A 13523-nucleotide genomic window follows, 5' to 3' on the forward strand; every position below is an offset into this window, starting at 1 on the left:
GGACTGTACAACATCTTTTAAGAAAATGAAAAACCCTTTTCTTTAAAAATAAAAACTTTATCTGGTTTCTGAGAAGTATCCTCTAAGGCTGTGTTCACACACTGCAGTCCCCTCGCACGCGATTCTGCATAAATTGTGGCAAAAAAACACGCAAGTTGAATGCGACGTGTGAACATAGCCTTAATGACCAAGGATCTGGTACACCTGACTGTGATATTTATTGAGTGTTGAATGTTAGTATGCTTGTGTATAATGCCACCTAGTGTATGTCATGTGCACTGCATTGTTAATTTGTTTCTCCTTTTCCCAGATTGCTGCTTTTTGTTATCGCATGGGGAATAAGCTTATTTCTCAATTTTTATATAATTTATGATATTATCTGTAACTCCAGTGTTGGTTTTTGAATTCTCATACGGAGAAATGCTTGTTTATTTGTTCGCTTCCCCTCTCGCAATGTTTACAAAAGTGGGTATCCCACAAATTACATTTATCACCTACCGACTAGATGATTGCTGGGGTCTCATCGCTGGGACCTACACAGTTTGCTAGATTGGTGGTCCTGAGTCCTCCCTGTTCCCCCTCACCCGGTGATATGGATTCTGATGGAAACAGCGGCGCACAAGGAAGCCTTTCTACTAATGTGAACTGAGCCTTCATTTGTCTGCTAGGGTTTTTTTATGTGTATACTTTTTCTGGCTTTATTTTTATTTATTTTTTTGCAAAGTTGACAATTCTAGTTACAAGGGGACAGCTTTATCAGCACCAACTTAGGCAACTCACGTAGGCTGCTATTTGGGCTCTTGTGGGTGAACCGCTGCTTTACTCTGAATCCCTGTGTTAATGGTGGGACGGTAACCACATACACACAGCTAAAGGATCATTTTCTTTCTTTATGTTCTAATGTCTTATTTTCATTGCTGAATGGATTACCATAAACCAGTGTAAAAAAAAAAAAGTTGTATCCTTTATTGTAGGAGTCAACCCTTCCAACCTGGGTGTGGTGGTGATGCAGTTGAATGTACCGAATGCTCCTCAAGGGACATCCCAAAACCCACCAATGGTCCAATGGAACCACTGCAAATATTTTAGTGTTGACCAACGGCAGAAACCTGAACATCTCTATGGTGCAGACGCTGGCTCTCAGGTAGGCGCAGATGGAAGAATTCACTGACAGAAGAAAGGGGGTTATAGCAAAATATCTTCATGTGGATGTCACGGTCACGTAAAACAATATTAACACGGCCGCTGTGCTCAAATCTTATGTAACACGGAATCCGTAGAAGATACAGAAAGTAAAGTATTTGCAAAGTTGTTAGATTTTGAATGTAGAATTCCTTGTAATACACGACACTTTCTTTGAGATATGCCTGTAACAAAGGATTTTTTTACATTTATTTTAATCTAGCCCAGTAACCTTATGAGCAGCCCTATTACATCTCCAGCGCAGTCCCCGGCACCTTCTCCAGGCTCCAATATGAACAGTGTCTGCACTGGACTCTCACCATTATCTGTCATCTCCCAGTTTCCCCGGCCGGTTGGCCCAGGACAAGGTACATATATATATTTTATTGGATTTTATCTGTTACACATGCTGTTTAACTGTGTGCGAAATGCGTAACCCTTCCCTCTTACTTGCAGGTGATGGCCGGTACTCTTTGCTTGGACAGCCACTCCAGTACAACCTTTCTGTTTGTCCCCCGTTATTGCACAGTCAACCTCCCTACCCTGCACAACTGGTACAGTTACAGAAGTGGAGATTAGTTATCACATACGATGGTTAAATTCAATGTACTGAATTTTAGCAAAGTTTTAAAGTGTCTCCTACACAAGCAAAGGCAGAAATAATGTGGGAATTGGTATTTTGATGCATTTGTCCTGGAACGTAGAATTGATAGAACAGGAATATTGGTTGAGTCCACAAATGAGATGTGTTCACTGCAGGTCAGAGTAACTTCAAAAAGCTGTATTTACTCAATGGGATCCGGAAGTCCATATGAGACGTCTTTTGAACATTTCCTCTGATGGCCAGTAAGCAAACTGATTTGCTTTTATTTATTACTACATTATAAATGAGTAAGATTGATAAAACATTAAAGTTCAGTTGTAAGCATTTTTTCTGAATAGGAATGTTAAGTGAGCGGCCCCAGCAAGAGAATCGCTCCTCTAACTGTAGACGGGACTGACCGCTAAAACTCCCAGGAATCCACTTCTATTGCCTGGGGAAGCGATGTAGTATTACTATTATGTCTGAATGAGTGACCACCATATGCTATAATAGGGTGTATGGAAAAGGGTTGTTCTGATGGGGCGTTAGACGTTATCAGTGTTAAAGTAGATCTGTCAGATATTCATGCTTCCACATCTGAGGACCGCAGAATGTACTGACAGACGCGGATTTCAACGGTATGTCAAAATGGAGTATTTTCGGATATTTACGGCGCACAGCCAGCACGGCAGCAGTTGTTCAATGATATGCACGAGCCCGGATGCTTTTACCTATTTCTCCTGAATACTGGGCATGGGAAGAAATGTGCCAATCAGCGTCTGGATGGCGAGGGGAGGATGCAGATCATTGGACTCAAGCCTGCATCACTGGACGCGCACTGCAAGTATAACCTGCCAAACTACTGCACATTGGTCTCTAATGCGATAAAATCAGCGAGTCTGTCACTACCTTATGCTGCCCTCAGACAGAGCAGCATAAATATCTGACAGATCCTCGAACACCAGTGGCAGTGAGCGGATAATTAGTCATATGCTAACGAACAACGGTGCCTCGTCTTCCCTCCTGGAGATAGATCCGTCATACTTTTGTACAGCCTTTGAACATTTCCCATTTCATTGGAGCCATGAAGCATGTCAGCTGAGACTTCTTATCCATGCTTTTGTGCAGGAGGAGCATGCCGCCGCTAAGCTCTTTATTATACTTCACCTATTACTTTCTACTAGAAGTCTGTTTCACACTTTGAGACGACTATAACCAGGGTTGTGGCTAGAACGAGGGCTGGGAGGGTCAATGTATGAAGAAACTGAATTGAATCTTTGGCCCCAGGTCAGACGCCTTATTTCGTTTTTTTTTACTCCATCATTGATGTTAATCTAGGACCTCATACACACCAATTTATTTTTCTTTTATGTTTTATTCCTTCATTTCCAAATACATTTTGCTATGTCAGTGAAGCTTAGAAACTTACAGGACATGGTTTGTAATCGGTATGATCTGGAAGTATGTGTATTCTTATGGTTACATTTTCCTTACACTTTATACTGCTGAATGGACAGACTGGGATGAAGCATGGAAACCGAGGAAAAAGGCAGGCTCTGAAGTCCGCATCTACGGACTTGGGTACAGCAGACATAGGCAAGTATAACACATTTTGTTTTCTGTGATGTACATCTCTGATTTCTTGCTGCTCTTTCTCCTCTTCTAACACTAGTCATACTCTCATTAACTGCAGTCAGTAGTAATGATGTGCAGCTCCTGGGTATCATTCTGCTGCAGCCTTTGGAGTGAACCATTGAGCTGATTTTCCCTAGTTACTTTGAGTGTTAAGTTTTATTAGTAATAAGAATTATTCCACTGATTCGCTCAAGGTTGGGGGTAAAATAACCATGCTGGACTCCACCAGGCTTTTGTAATGGACTTTTATGGAACGTTTCTTTCTATATGTTTATTTTGGATTTCCATGTCTTTTTATGCTTCGAAAAAAAAAAAAAAAAAAATATATATATATATATATATATATATAATTCAGAATCTTATTTGAGATTTAAAGAAAATTTTTCATGTATTTAATTCATTAATTTGATTTAGACTTTTGGCACCCCACTGATCAGCTGTTTGAAGGGGCCATGGCACTCATACGTGCGCTGCAGTGACTTCATTGTTACTAGGGCTGGGCAATTAATCAAATTCAATAGATTCGCCATTTCAAGCTAACCCGATTCTCGATTTGCCCATAATCGTGAAATCGTTTCAGGCCCCGCCCCCATAGCAGGACAGCGAGAAAAACTAGCTTTATTAACAAGCAGACGCGCAGCACAGCGCATCTACTTCAATGAATGCCGACAGTGAACAGGAGCAGCAGTGAGGGGGACTGGGGTTTGCGAAGGCGTCGTTCACATCTGCTCTAGAGCTCCATTCCGACGTTCTGTCGGAGCTTTCCGTCGAAACGGAGCGCTGACAGACACAAACGGAAACCATAGGTATCCGTTTCCATCTCCATTGATTTCAAAGGTGACGGATCCAGTGCCAATGGTTTCCGTTTGTCTCAGTTGTGCAAGGGTTCCATCGTTTTCGACTGAATCAATACCGTAGTCTACTCAAACCGACGGAACCCTTGCACAACTGAGACAAACGGAAACCATTGGCATATGATCCATCACCATTGAAATCAATTTCAATGTCTGTCAGGGCTCTGTTCCATCGGAGCGAAGCTTAACTCTGTATGTGATACTGAGAGTCCAGAGATTTGTTTTGTACGGAGTCCCGTTCTCCCAGGCAGCTTCTGAACCCATTCCGTTCCTGCTGCATTTCAAGGTTTAAGAAGCTACAGCCACCCTATAGCCACCCTACAGCCACCCTATAGCTTCTAGAGCCTTGAAATGCAGAAGGAACTGCATGGCTAGATGAAGTGGTTTGGTTATCTTCAGTTCTGATAAAGCAGAGAGTCAGTGGAGGAGTATCTGTGCTGGTGATATACAATGCAGCAGGGGTTTACTAGTTCTACTGCTGGTAATAAATCAGAGACTCGCCACAAAAGTTATGTCCAAAGAGCAGTAATAAATCTAAGGGCTCATTTAGATGAGTGTAAAACTCATCCGTGTGCGGCGCATGAAAATCACTCACAGCACACGGACCCATTGATTTCAATGGGGCTGTTCAGACATGCGTAAATTTTCACGCAGCGAGTGTCTGTTACGTGAAACTCACTGCATGTCCTATATTGGTGCGTTTTCATGCACCTACGCACCTATTAAAGTCAATGGGTGCGTGAAAACCACGCACAGCGCGCGGATGTGCTGTGCGTGATTTGCGCATCAATTCCATTTAAACAAAAAAGTGCTTTGCTAGTGAGTGAAAAACACATGTTACTGGCAAAGCACACTGATGCAATAACGCAACGCACACGGACAGATTTACACACATTTTTACACACGTAAATCTGTCATGCTCGTGTGAAGGAAGCCTAAGGCCCTAAGTCACACGAGCGCGTTCTGTCCGTGATATACGGTCCGCATGTCTGTTGCTTTTCCCGGACCGAACACTAGCCGGGCTCCTAGCATCGCAGTTATGTATGAGTCCCTGCCTCGCTGCAGAACTATTGTCCCATGCTGAAAACATGATTACAGTACGGGAGTTTTCCCGCAGCGAGTCCGTGACTCCTGGCATTATACATAACTATGATGCTAGTAGCGGTCCTCCCTGCACTGTGTTCAGTCCTGGAAATACTGCAGTCATGCGGACCGTATATCACTTGACGCAGAAGTGATAACCAAAGAGCAGTCCTAAATCACATGCAGACTTTGGGGGTAATTTATCAAACTTTCTACACCAGAAAAGTCTCAAAAGGGCCCAAACGTCAGAATTTGCTGTCCAAATTGCGACTTGCCCCTTTTTTGCACCACCCACGACACTTGTGTAGAAAGGGGCGTGACCTCTGGGAAAGAGCGTGACCACTGCGGCCCAACAAATTTATTATAATTTACGCCGGGCTAATTGTAATAAGGACACATTAAGCATGTATGTTTGGATCTTTCCTGGCGTACAAGCTAACCTTAGGGAAAAAGTTATGTGAATGGAGCCTTATGTGTATTTTACCTCAGGTCTCACTGTTCTCCTGCTGCTGATATATGCACCGCACCATATATACTGTACATTGTATGCTGCTAATGTACCATATATACCCTGTCTTGGTATTTTTTTTTCCAGTTTACTTAACAAAAATCTGAAAATCGAGATTCAAATCGAAAATCGTCCATAGTGTTGAAAAAAATCGAGATTCTTCTATTTTTTTGGCAAAATCACCCAGCACCAATTGTTACATAGATTTAATTTCTGTTTGTACTTGCACATGCAATTACTTTTGTAGCAGCGGTGTAAGATATTACGGCGTTGTCCCATGAACTTGAACGGGACAACGGATAGACAATTAATTAAAAAATCCTGGATAATCCCTATAATGGTCCTTATTTAATAAAATGGTCTAACAGGAAGCTGTTGTCCTTAGCTACCAATCGCATTGCAGCTTTCATTTTTCCTGAGCAGTTTGATGTGAAAGCTGAGCTTCGGTCATTGACTTTTGCATGCAGTAATGCCAGACCCATCATAAAAAGATCTCTTCAGATTTCACTGCGTTCCTCATAAGTGCATTTTGTCTTTCCTCTCCCATAGTTCTTGGCAGAGTCCTAGAGATCACAGACCTCCCAGAGGGCATCACGCGAGCAGAAGCAGGCAAGCTTTTTACCCAGCTGGCAATGTCTGGGGCCAAAATACAGTGGCTGAGGGACACTCAGGGTCATGCCCCAGGGCCTAATGGTGACCACAATGGACCTGCAGAAAATGGCCGCCAAGTTCACAACAACGACCTGGCAGCCTTTTATACCATCGTGGCAGTCTTCCCAAGCACCATGGCAGCACAAAACGCCTCAGTGCAGCAAAATAGTCCGCTCAGCCACTTTAAATTGCGCAGTATCAAAAAGAACTATGACTTGCGCATACTGGAACGTGCCAGCTCGCAATAGCGTGTACAGATGGGTGGGGGAAGAAGTGAGGGAGGGGACAAGAGGGCTGCGGCAAAGACCTGGAGGACTAAAATAATTCTCCCTCCTCCCTTTTCATCACACTTATTCCTCTTTTCCCTTTCCACCCAAAAGAAGCACACTGGACTTAATACAGCCTTTCCCTTTCTAACTCCACTTACTTTCTGCGCATTTTTGTTTCTTTCTGAAGTTCCCTTTATTGTTGTACATCTCTCCTTTGTCCCCTTTCTGATTTACCTTCTCCGCCAACCTTCTGATTCACTGTCCAGTACTCACACCATGTAACTGTTAATGCATTACCGGCTCTCCCGCCTTCACTTTTTATCTTTTTTTATTTTTTTTATTTGCACGTTGACCTTTTCCCTGTATTTCTTGCACATTCTGAAAGTGTTGCCATATATTATATATATATATATATATATATATATATATATATATATATATATAATTTTAATTCCCTCCTCTGCGGTACTTTTTCATATAGACATGGCCCATTTTCTGATCGTGAGCAGAAATGCTCTGTAGCGGGTATAAAACTGCCATAGGGTAACAGAAAGATGGTATTTTTTTTTCCTTTGGCCCTGAGTGGAAAATTTGCCTTTTTTATGTTTTGTTTTTGTTTTTTGGAGTTGATTGTCCTGAACATTGTATAGTTTTTTGTGTTTTTTCCTCTTTTTCTTTGTTTCAGTTTTTGTTTGTTTTTTATGCTTGTGAGAATACATTAACATGGGTATTTATTTGCACAAATGGGCTGTACTCACTGTAAATTTTATTTAATCCAATTTTGTTTTTAAATATGGAAAAAAAATGTGTCACATTAAAAGTGTGTCCCTTTCTTTATAGTTTTGGTAAAAAAAATAAGATTTATATTGTGTTCTGTAACTTGGTGTCATTCTCTCATTACTGTGCTACAAGCCGTTGATCACTCTACACACGCTGAGATTCGTCCTGCTATCCAGACTCCGCTCACAGGCAATTCAGTTTTGTTCTAATAAGACAATGCATTGGTTACAAAAGGTTTCTAAACACAAATATTGGTATAGGTACTAAGGTATGACACCGCAGAAACCTACAGTACATGGTGACATGACTTTGCTGGGTTTTATCAAACACTTCACCTTTGTAAATAGAATACTTTCTCGATGGCACTGCTATATATTACAACAAAAATACCACTTTATTAACTAAATCAATAAAAGCCACCCAAAATCCTAGAGAAAAAAAAAAGTAGGCTGCTACAGTTGTACTTGCCACCTGCAAGCAACAAATATTTAAAGTTAAAATGTATTAATGTAAAATTGACATCTACTTTATACAAACTTTTTTATGATAACTCGGCAAAACACATATATTTAATATATTGTTTTAATATATTTTTAATAAGGTCTTGTATTTGAGTGAATTTATTTAATAAAAAAATATACAATGCTTGCTTGTTTGTTCAAGGGACACTAAACCTACCAAGGAATGAGAACTAAAAATACTTCTCAATCTTAGAGAAACTATTAAACCTTATCCTCAAAATCCCCCCTTTCTGCTGGCGTGCAATTTTAGGTAGGGTCGAGCTAGAGGTGGAGAATGAGTTTACCCCATGGCTGGCAGAGCAATGGGCAGGGGTATTTCTGCTGAAGAATATACAAATTGGCCTATATTCTCTAACACTGCAGGGGGTTCATGGGGACTTATTCATTTTCCATAATGGACAGAACAATTATCAAGGAAGAAGTATGTATCATGGCAAGCATTAAGTTATGTTTGGTTGTTATATTGTGTTTTTATAATCAGGAGGAAAGGCAGGTGGCCAAGGATAGTAAAACAAATCCCAAAAAATTCTTCCAAGTATATAAATGCAAAGAAGCCAAAGTCTGAACATGTACGACCCCTAAATATTGGTAATGGAGTGATGGTCACAGGGGATCAAGAGAAGGCAGAGTTACTAAATGGGTTCTTTAGCTCTGTATATACAACAGAAGAAAGAGCAGCTGATGTAGCCGGTGCCAGTGCTGTTAATATATATGTTGATATACTGAATTGGCTGAATGTAGATATGGTCCAAGCTAAATAAAATAAAATAAATGTACACAAGGCCCCGGGACCAGATGGGTTACACCCTAGAGTTCTTGAGGAGCTTAGTTCAGTTATTTCTGTCCCCCTCTTCATAATATTTAGAGATTCTCTAGTGACTGGTATAGTGCAAAGGGACTGGCACAGGGCAAATGTGGTGCCTATTTCCAAAAAGGGCTCTAGATCTTCCCTGGGTAATTATAGACCAGTAAGCTTGACATCCATTGTCAGGAAAATGTTTGTTTGAGGGACTATATACGGGATTATGTGACAAAAAATAGTATTATAGGTGACAGCCAGCACGGTTTTTCTAAGTACAGAAGTTGTCAAACCAACCTGATATGTTTTTATGAAGAGGTGAGCAGAAGCCTAGACAGAGGGGCCGCTGTGGATATAGTGGTTTTGGAAATTGCAAAGGCATTTGACACTGTCCCTCAGACATCTAATGGGTAAATTAAGCACTATAGGTTTAGAAAGTATAGTTTGTAATTGGATTGAGAATTGGCTCAAGGACCGTATCCAGAGAGTTGTGGTCAATGATTCCTACTCTGAATGGTCCCCGGTTATAAGTGGTGTACCCCAAGGTTCAGTGCTGGGACCACTATTATTCAACTTATTTATTAATGATATAGAGGATGGGATTAATAGCACTATTTCTATTTTTGCAAGGGACGCCAAGCTAGGTAGTAATGTTCAGTCTATAGAAGATGTTAGGGCGTCTGAATCAACTTGCAATTTACTGAGTGTTTGGGCGTCCACTTGACAGATGAAGTTTAAAGGGAACCTGTCACCAGCATTTCACCTATTGAACTTTACTTATCCCTCACTGGACGCTGCTATAAAAAGTTCATTACCGCTATCCCCTCTCCTAAACTCCTCCTCCAACTGTAAATAACGGTCTGCAAACTCTTTGCGACTTTTATCGTAATAATCCGGTGTCCCTTTGTGCGCACACACCAGAAGAGGACATCAATGTACAAGTGCAGGATTTAGTGTGCTGGGAAAGGCGAGGAGCGGTCAATCAAAAGTAAGGAGGCGGGTAAACCCGGAAAGACTTGAGGAATGAAGATATGACTCTTTTCAAACAAAGATTTGACTCTTTTCACATGAAGACCTGACTCTTTTCTGGTCATTAGCATACGGTGTGGGAACACTAAAAAACTGAATACTAAAGCTACAGACCTGACTAAGACGACAATTATAAGTTATATAGAAATTATTTTTCACCCACTACCACCAGGTATTGCTGGTTTAATAGGTGAAATGCTGGTGACCGGTTCCCTTTAATGTAGATAAATGTAAAGTTATGCATCTGGGTACGAACAACCTGCATGCATCATATGTCCTAGGGGGCGCTACACTGGGGGAGTCACTTGTTGAGAAGGATCTGGGTGTACTTGTAAATCATAAACTGAATAATAGCATACAATGTCAATCAGCTGCTTCAAAGGCCAGCAAGATATTGTTGTGTATTAAAAAAGGCATGGACTCACGGGACAGGGATGTAATATTACCACTTTACAAAGCATTAGTGAGGCCTCATCTAGAATATGCAGTTCAGTTCTAGGCTCCAGTTCATAGAAAGGATGCCCTGGAGTTGGAAAAAATACAAAGAAGAGCAACGAAGCTAATTAGGGGCATGGAGAATTTAAGTTATGAGGAAAGATTAAAATAATTAAACCTATTTAGCCTTGAAAAAAGACTACTAAGGGGGGACATGATTAACTTATATAAATATATTAATGGCACATACAAAAAATATGGTGAAATCCTGTTCCATGTAAAACCCCCTCAAAAAACAAGGGGGCGCTCCCTCCGTCTGGAGAAAAAAAGGTTCAAGCTGCAGAGGCGACAAGGCTTCTTTACAGTGAGAACTGTGAATTTATGGAATAGCCTACCGCAGGAGCTGGTCACAGCAGGGACAGTAGATGGCTTTAAAAAAGGGTTAGATAATTTCCTAGAACAAAGAAATATCCGTGCCTATGTGTAGACATTTTTCCCATCCTTTGCTTGAACTTGATGGACATGTGTTTTTTTTAACCATACTATGTAATATAAAACCCAACTACACGTCATCCAATACATTTATAATGCTAGAACAGTGTCTCAATGTTAAAAAATTTACTTCTAAAAGGAAAAAAAAACTTGCATTGGCCCCTTACATATTTGTCTTGTTCCAACACATGCCGAAATGTATCTAGGAGAGAATACGGTCCCTTGTGGAGGCACCAAATACGGTGGTGTCCCTTTTGGCTTTGTAATACTGAAGGTATTCCTGTGTGCTGCCCTACATGGCCCTGAGTAGGAGTCTGCAACTTATTTATGTATATAAACGTCTCCAGTAAATATTTAAGGCGGATCTGTCGTCCTATCATACTATGCTTCTCTGTGTAAGTTGAATCTGCTATATTCAAGTATACATGGCAACCAGCAAACACTGGTTAGGCTTCGTTCACATCTGCGTTGTGGCATCCGTTCTAGCGGATCCGTTGAAATAAAAAAAATAATAAATGCAAAAACTGACAGACTAATGCTAGACTGGATGCAACAGAAGGTAAAATGCTTGTTTTTGACGGATCTCTTTTTTTCCTGTTTGTCATCCGTTAAAAACAGAGTATAACTAATCAGTTTTTATCTTTGCATCTTTCTTGCTTTCATTTTTAGTCTGCGCATGTGCAGAAAAAAACGGATCCGTTAAATGTAATGCATAACTGATACAAACGGATGGCATATCAGTTTGTATCTGTCATCCATTGACATCAATGTTAAAAAAAAAAAGCTGCTTTTCGTCAGGTTTCCGTCATTTCTGACGGAAACAATAGTGCAGCAGACGACTGTATTTCTTCTGTCAAAAAAATGAAAACCTGACGGAATGGAGCCTAACTGAGCACAACTGATTCAAAAATAAAACCCATTGAAATCAATGTTTTTTTTTATGTAAACATTAACTTCCGTTCTTGTGGTCCTCTGACGGATACGCTAGAACGGCAGCCACTATGCAGATCTGAACGCAGCCCTATAGGGACGGGGGAAGCACTTTCCTCAACTATGTCTGTTGTATTTGTTAGGCTCTATTAGAGAAACTGCAATATATATATATGAGAGAGATAGAGATCTATTTCTCATAGCCTAGTATGCTGCAAGATCCACTTTAATGCAGTGCATTTCAGGGAACTGTGAATCAGAGTATATTTAGAAAAAAAATTATGGCAAACACAATTAGGTCTTGTTCACACAGCGTTTTTTTTTTTTTGCAGGCAGAAAATTCTGCCTGGAAAAATCGGCTCTGTTTTTTTTTTTTTAAGTGGTTTTGCACCACGCACGTTTTTTGTGTTTTTTTTTTTTGAGGGAACCACTGAACGTTTTTTGCTGAAAAATGTGGCAAAAACGCATTTATTTCAGTCTCCCATTGATTTCAATGCGGTTTTTGAGGCGGAAAACGTGTCAAGGCTACGGCATGTCGCTTCTTTTTCCCGTGAGTTATTTTTGCTCGTGAGAAAAAAACGCCTCCACCTCCGACGGCAATCAATAGCAAGCAATTTCGGCGGAAAAACCGCGGCAACAAAATTTGTATGAACAGGGCCATACACTGCACTGTGGTAACAGACCCTATACAATGATTTTCAATATTGTAAACCGTATTTGTACTTAAGCAATATTTTACTACCTACATGGAGGTGTAGGGGTGTGCTTGCCATATGCAGATGGACCCCTTATTATCCGTATACATACATTACCTGAAAGTCCTTGCCACCACAATGACAGGTGTTTTGTACCCACGCCTGAAATCCCTAATGGCCCCAGAACAAATAGTTTGTTTCAAGTAATGACTTATAAATATTAAATAGTCTTTAAAAAAAATCTTCCTTTTAAAGTCACTTTAGGATAAAAACAGAACCTAGTACAAGTAATGGCTATATATGCAATTGCCTTATGAATATATTTCCATTCACCTTCGCTTCACCACTTGCTATTTAGCAATAAAACTGTTGTGAGATCTTGTTAAGACTGTACATGGCACCGGTCAAGGGTAGGAGTTTTATTCCAAAGCGAAGTGATTCCCACATTGATCCGAGAATTCTTGGTAAGCGCAAAGAGAATTGAATTGGATCCTCAGGCTTTTGACCTGCACTTTTATATCCCTCGTGTACAGTCCTGGCATTAGATTTACTGCCCCCGTGTACATGACTGAGCAGTGAAGAAAATGACCAACGGCTTGAAAGATGGGATTGCTTGCGTATCTCCAATTGGAATATGACATGTAATTCAATACTCCCTACCATGACTGCCCCTTTAAATGCGTGCAATTGTGCCACAGGATGCCAGACTTTTTGTATGGGTTGTTTAGTCTTGTGCAAATAAAGTTTATTCATTGTACATTGAAAAATTCAACAACGATCTAATATACTTTTGTTTCTATGACCGTTTTCAAGACTTGGGGTATGTTCACACGAGGGCGTCCGTAACGGCTGAAATTACGGGGATGTTTCAGCCTGAAAACATCCCCGTAATTTCAGCCGTACCGGCATGTGCAGGCGCTTGAACGCCGCGTCCATTACGGACGTAATTGGCGCTGCTATTCATTGGAGTCAATGAATAACGGCTCCAATTACGGCCAAAGAAGTGACAGGTCACTTCTTTGACGCGGGCGTCTATTTACGCGCCGTCATTTGACAGCGGCGCGTAAATTACGCCTC

General features: G+C 40.8%; 1 protein-coding gene across 8 annotated transcripts in view; it reads left to right on the forward strand.

Annotated features, from left to right (window-relative positions):
• Nucleotides 1–8190, forward strand: part of R3HDM2 (R3H domain containing 2) — a 152525-nt gene extending 144335 nt beyond the window's left edge. For 7 of the 8 annotated variants that reach the window (XM_075851999.1, XM_075851997.1, XM_075851996.1 and 4 more), the window contains 5 exons: nucleotides 975–1144; nucleotides 1406–1550; nucleotides 1639–1736; nucleotides 3283–3361; nucleotides 6395–8190. In XM_075851999.1, coding sequence (XP_075708114.1) covers nucleotides 975–1144; nucleotides 1406–1550; nucleotides 1639–1736; nucleotides 3283–3361; nucleotides 6395–6744 — 842 coding nt within the window. In that variant the 3' untranslated portion in view covers nucleotides 6745–8190. Of the gene's footprint in view, nucleotides 1–974; nucleotides 1145–1405; nucleotides 1551–1638; nucleotides 1737–1941; nucleotides 2029–3282; nucleotides 3362–6394 lie in introns of those variants that run through there. The other variant, XM_075852004.1, reaches the window with a different exon arrangement.
• The last annotated feature ends 5333 nt before the right edge of the window (nucleotides 8191–13523 follow it).

This window comes from Rhinoderma darwinii, chromosome 2 (assembly GCF_050947455.1).
Source record: "Rhinoderma darwinii isolate aRhiDar2 chromosome 2, aRhiDar2.hap1, whole genome shotgun sequence".
NCBI classification, from domain to species: Eukaryota; Metazoa; Chordata; class Amphibia; order Anura; family Rhinodermatidae; genus Rhinoderma; species Rhinoderma darwinii.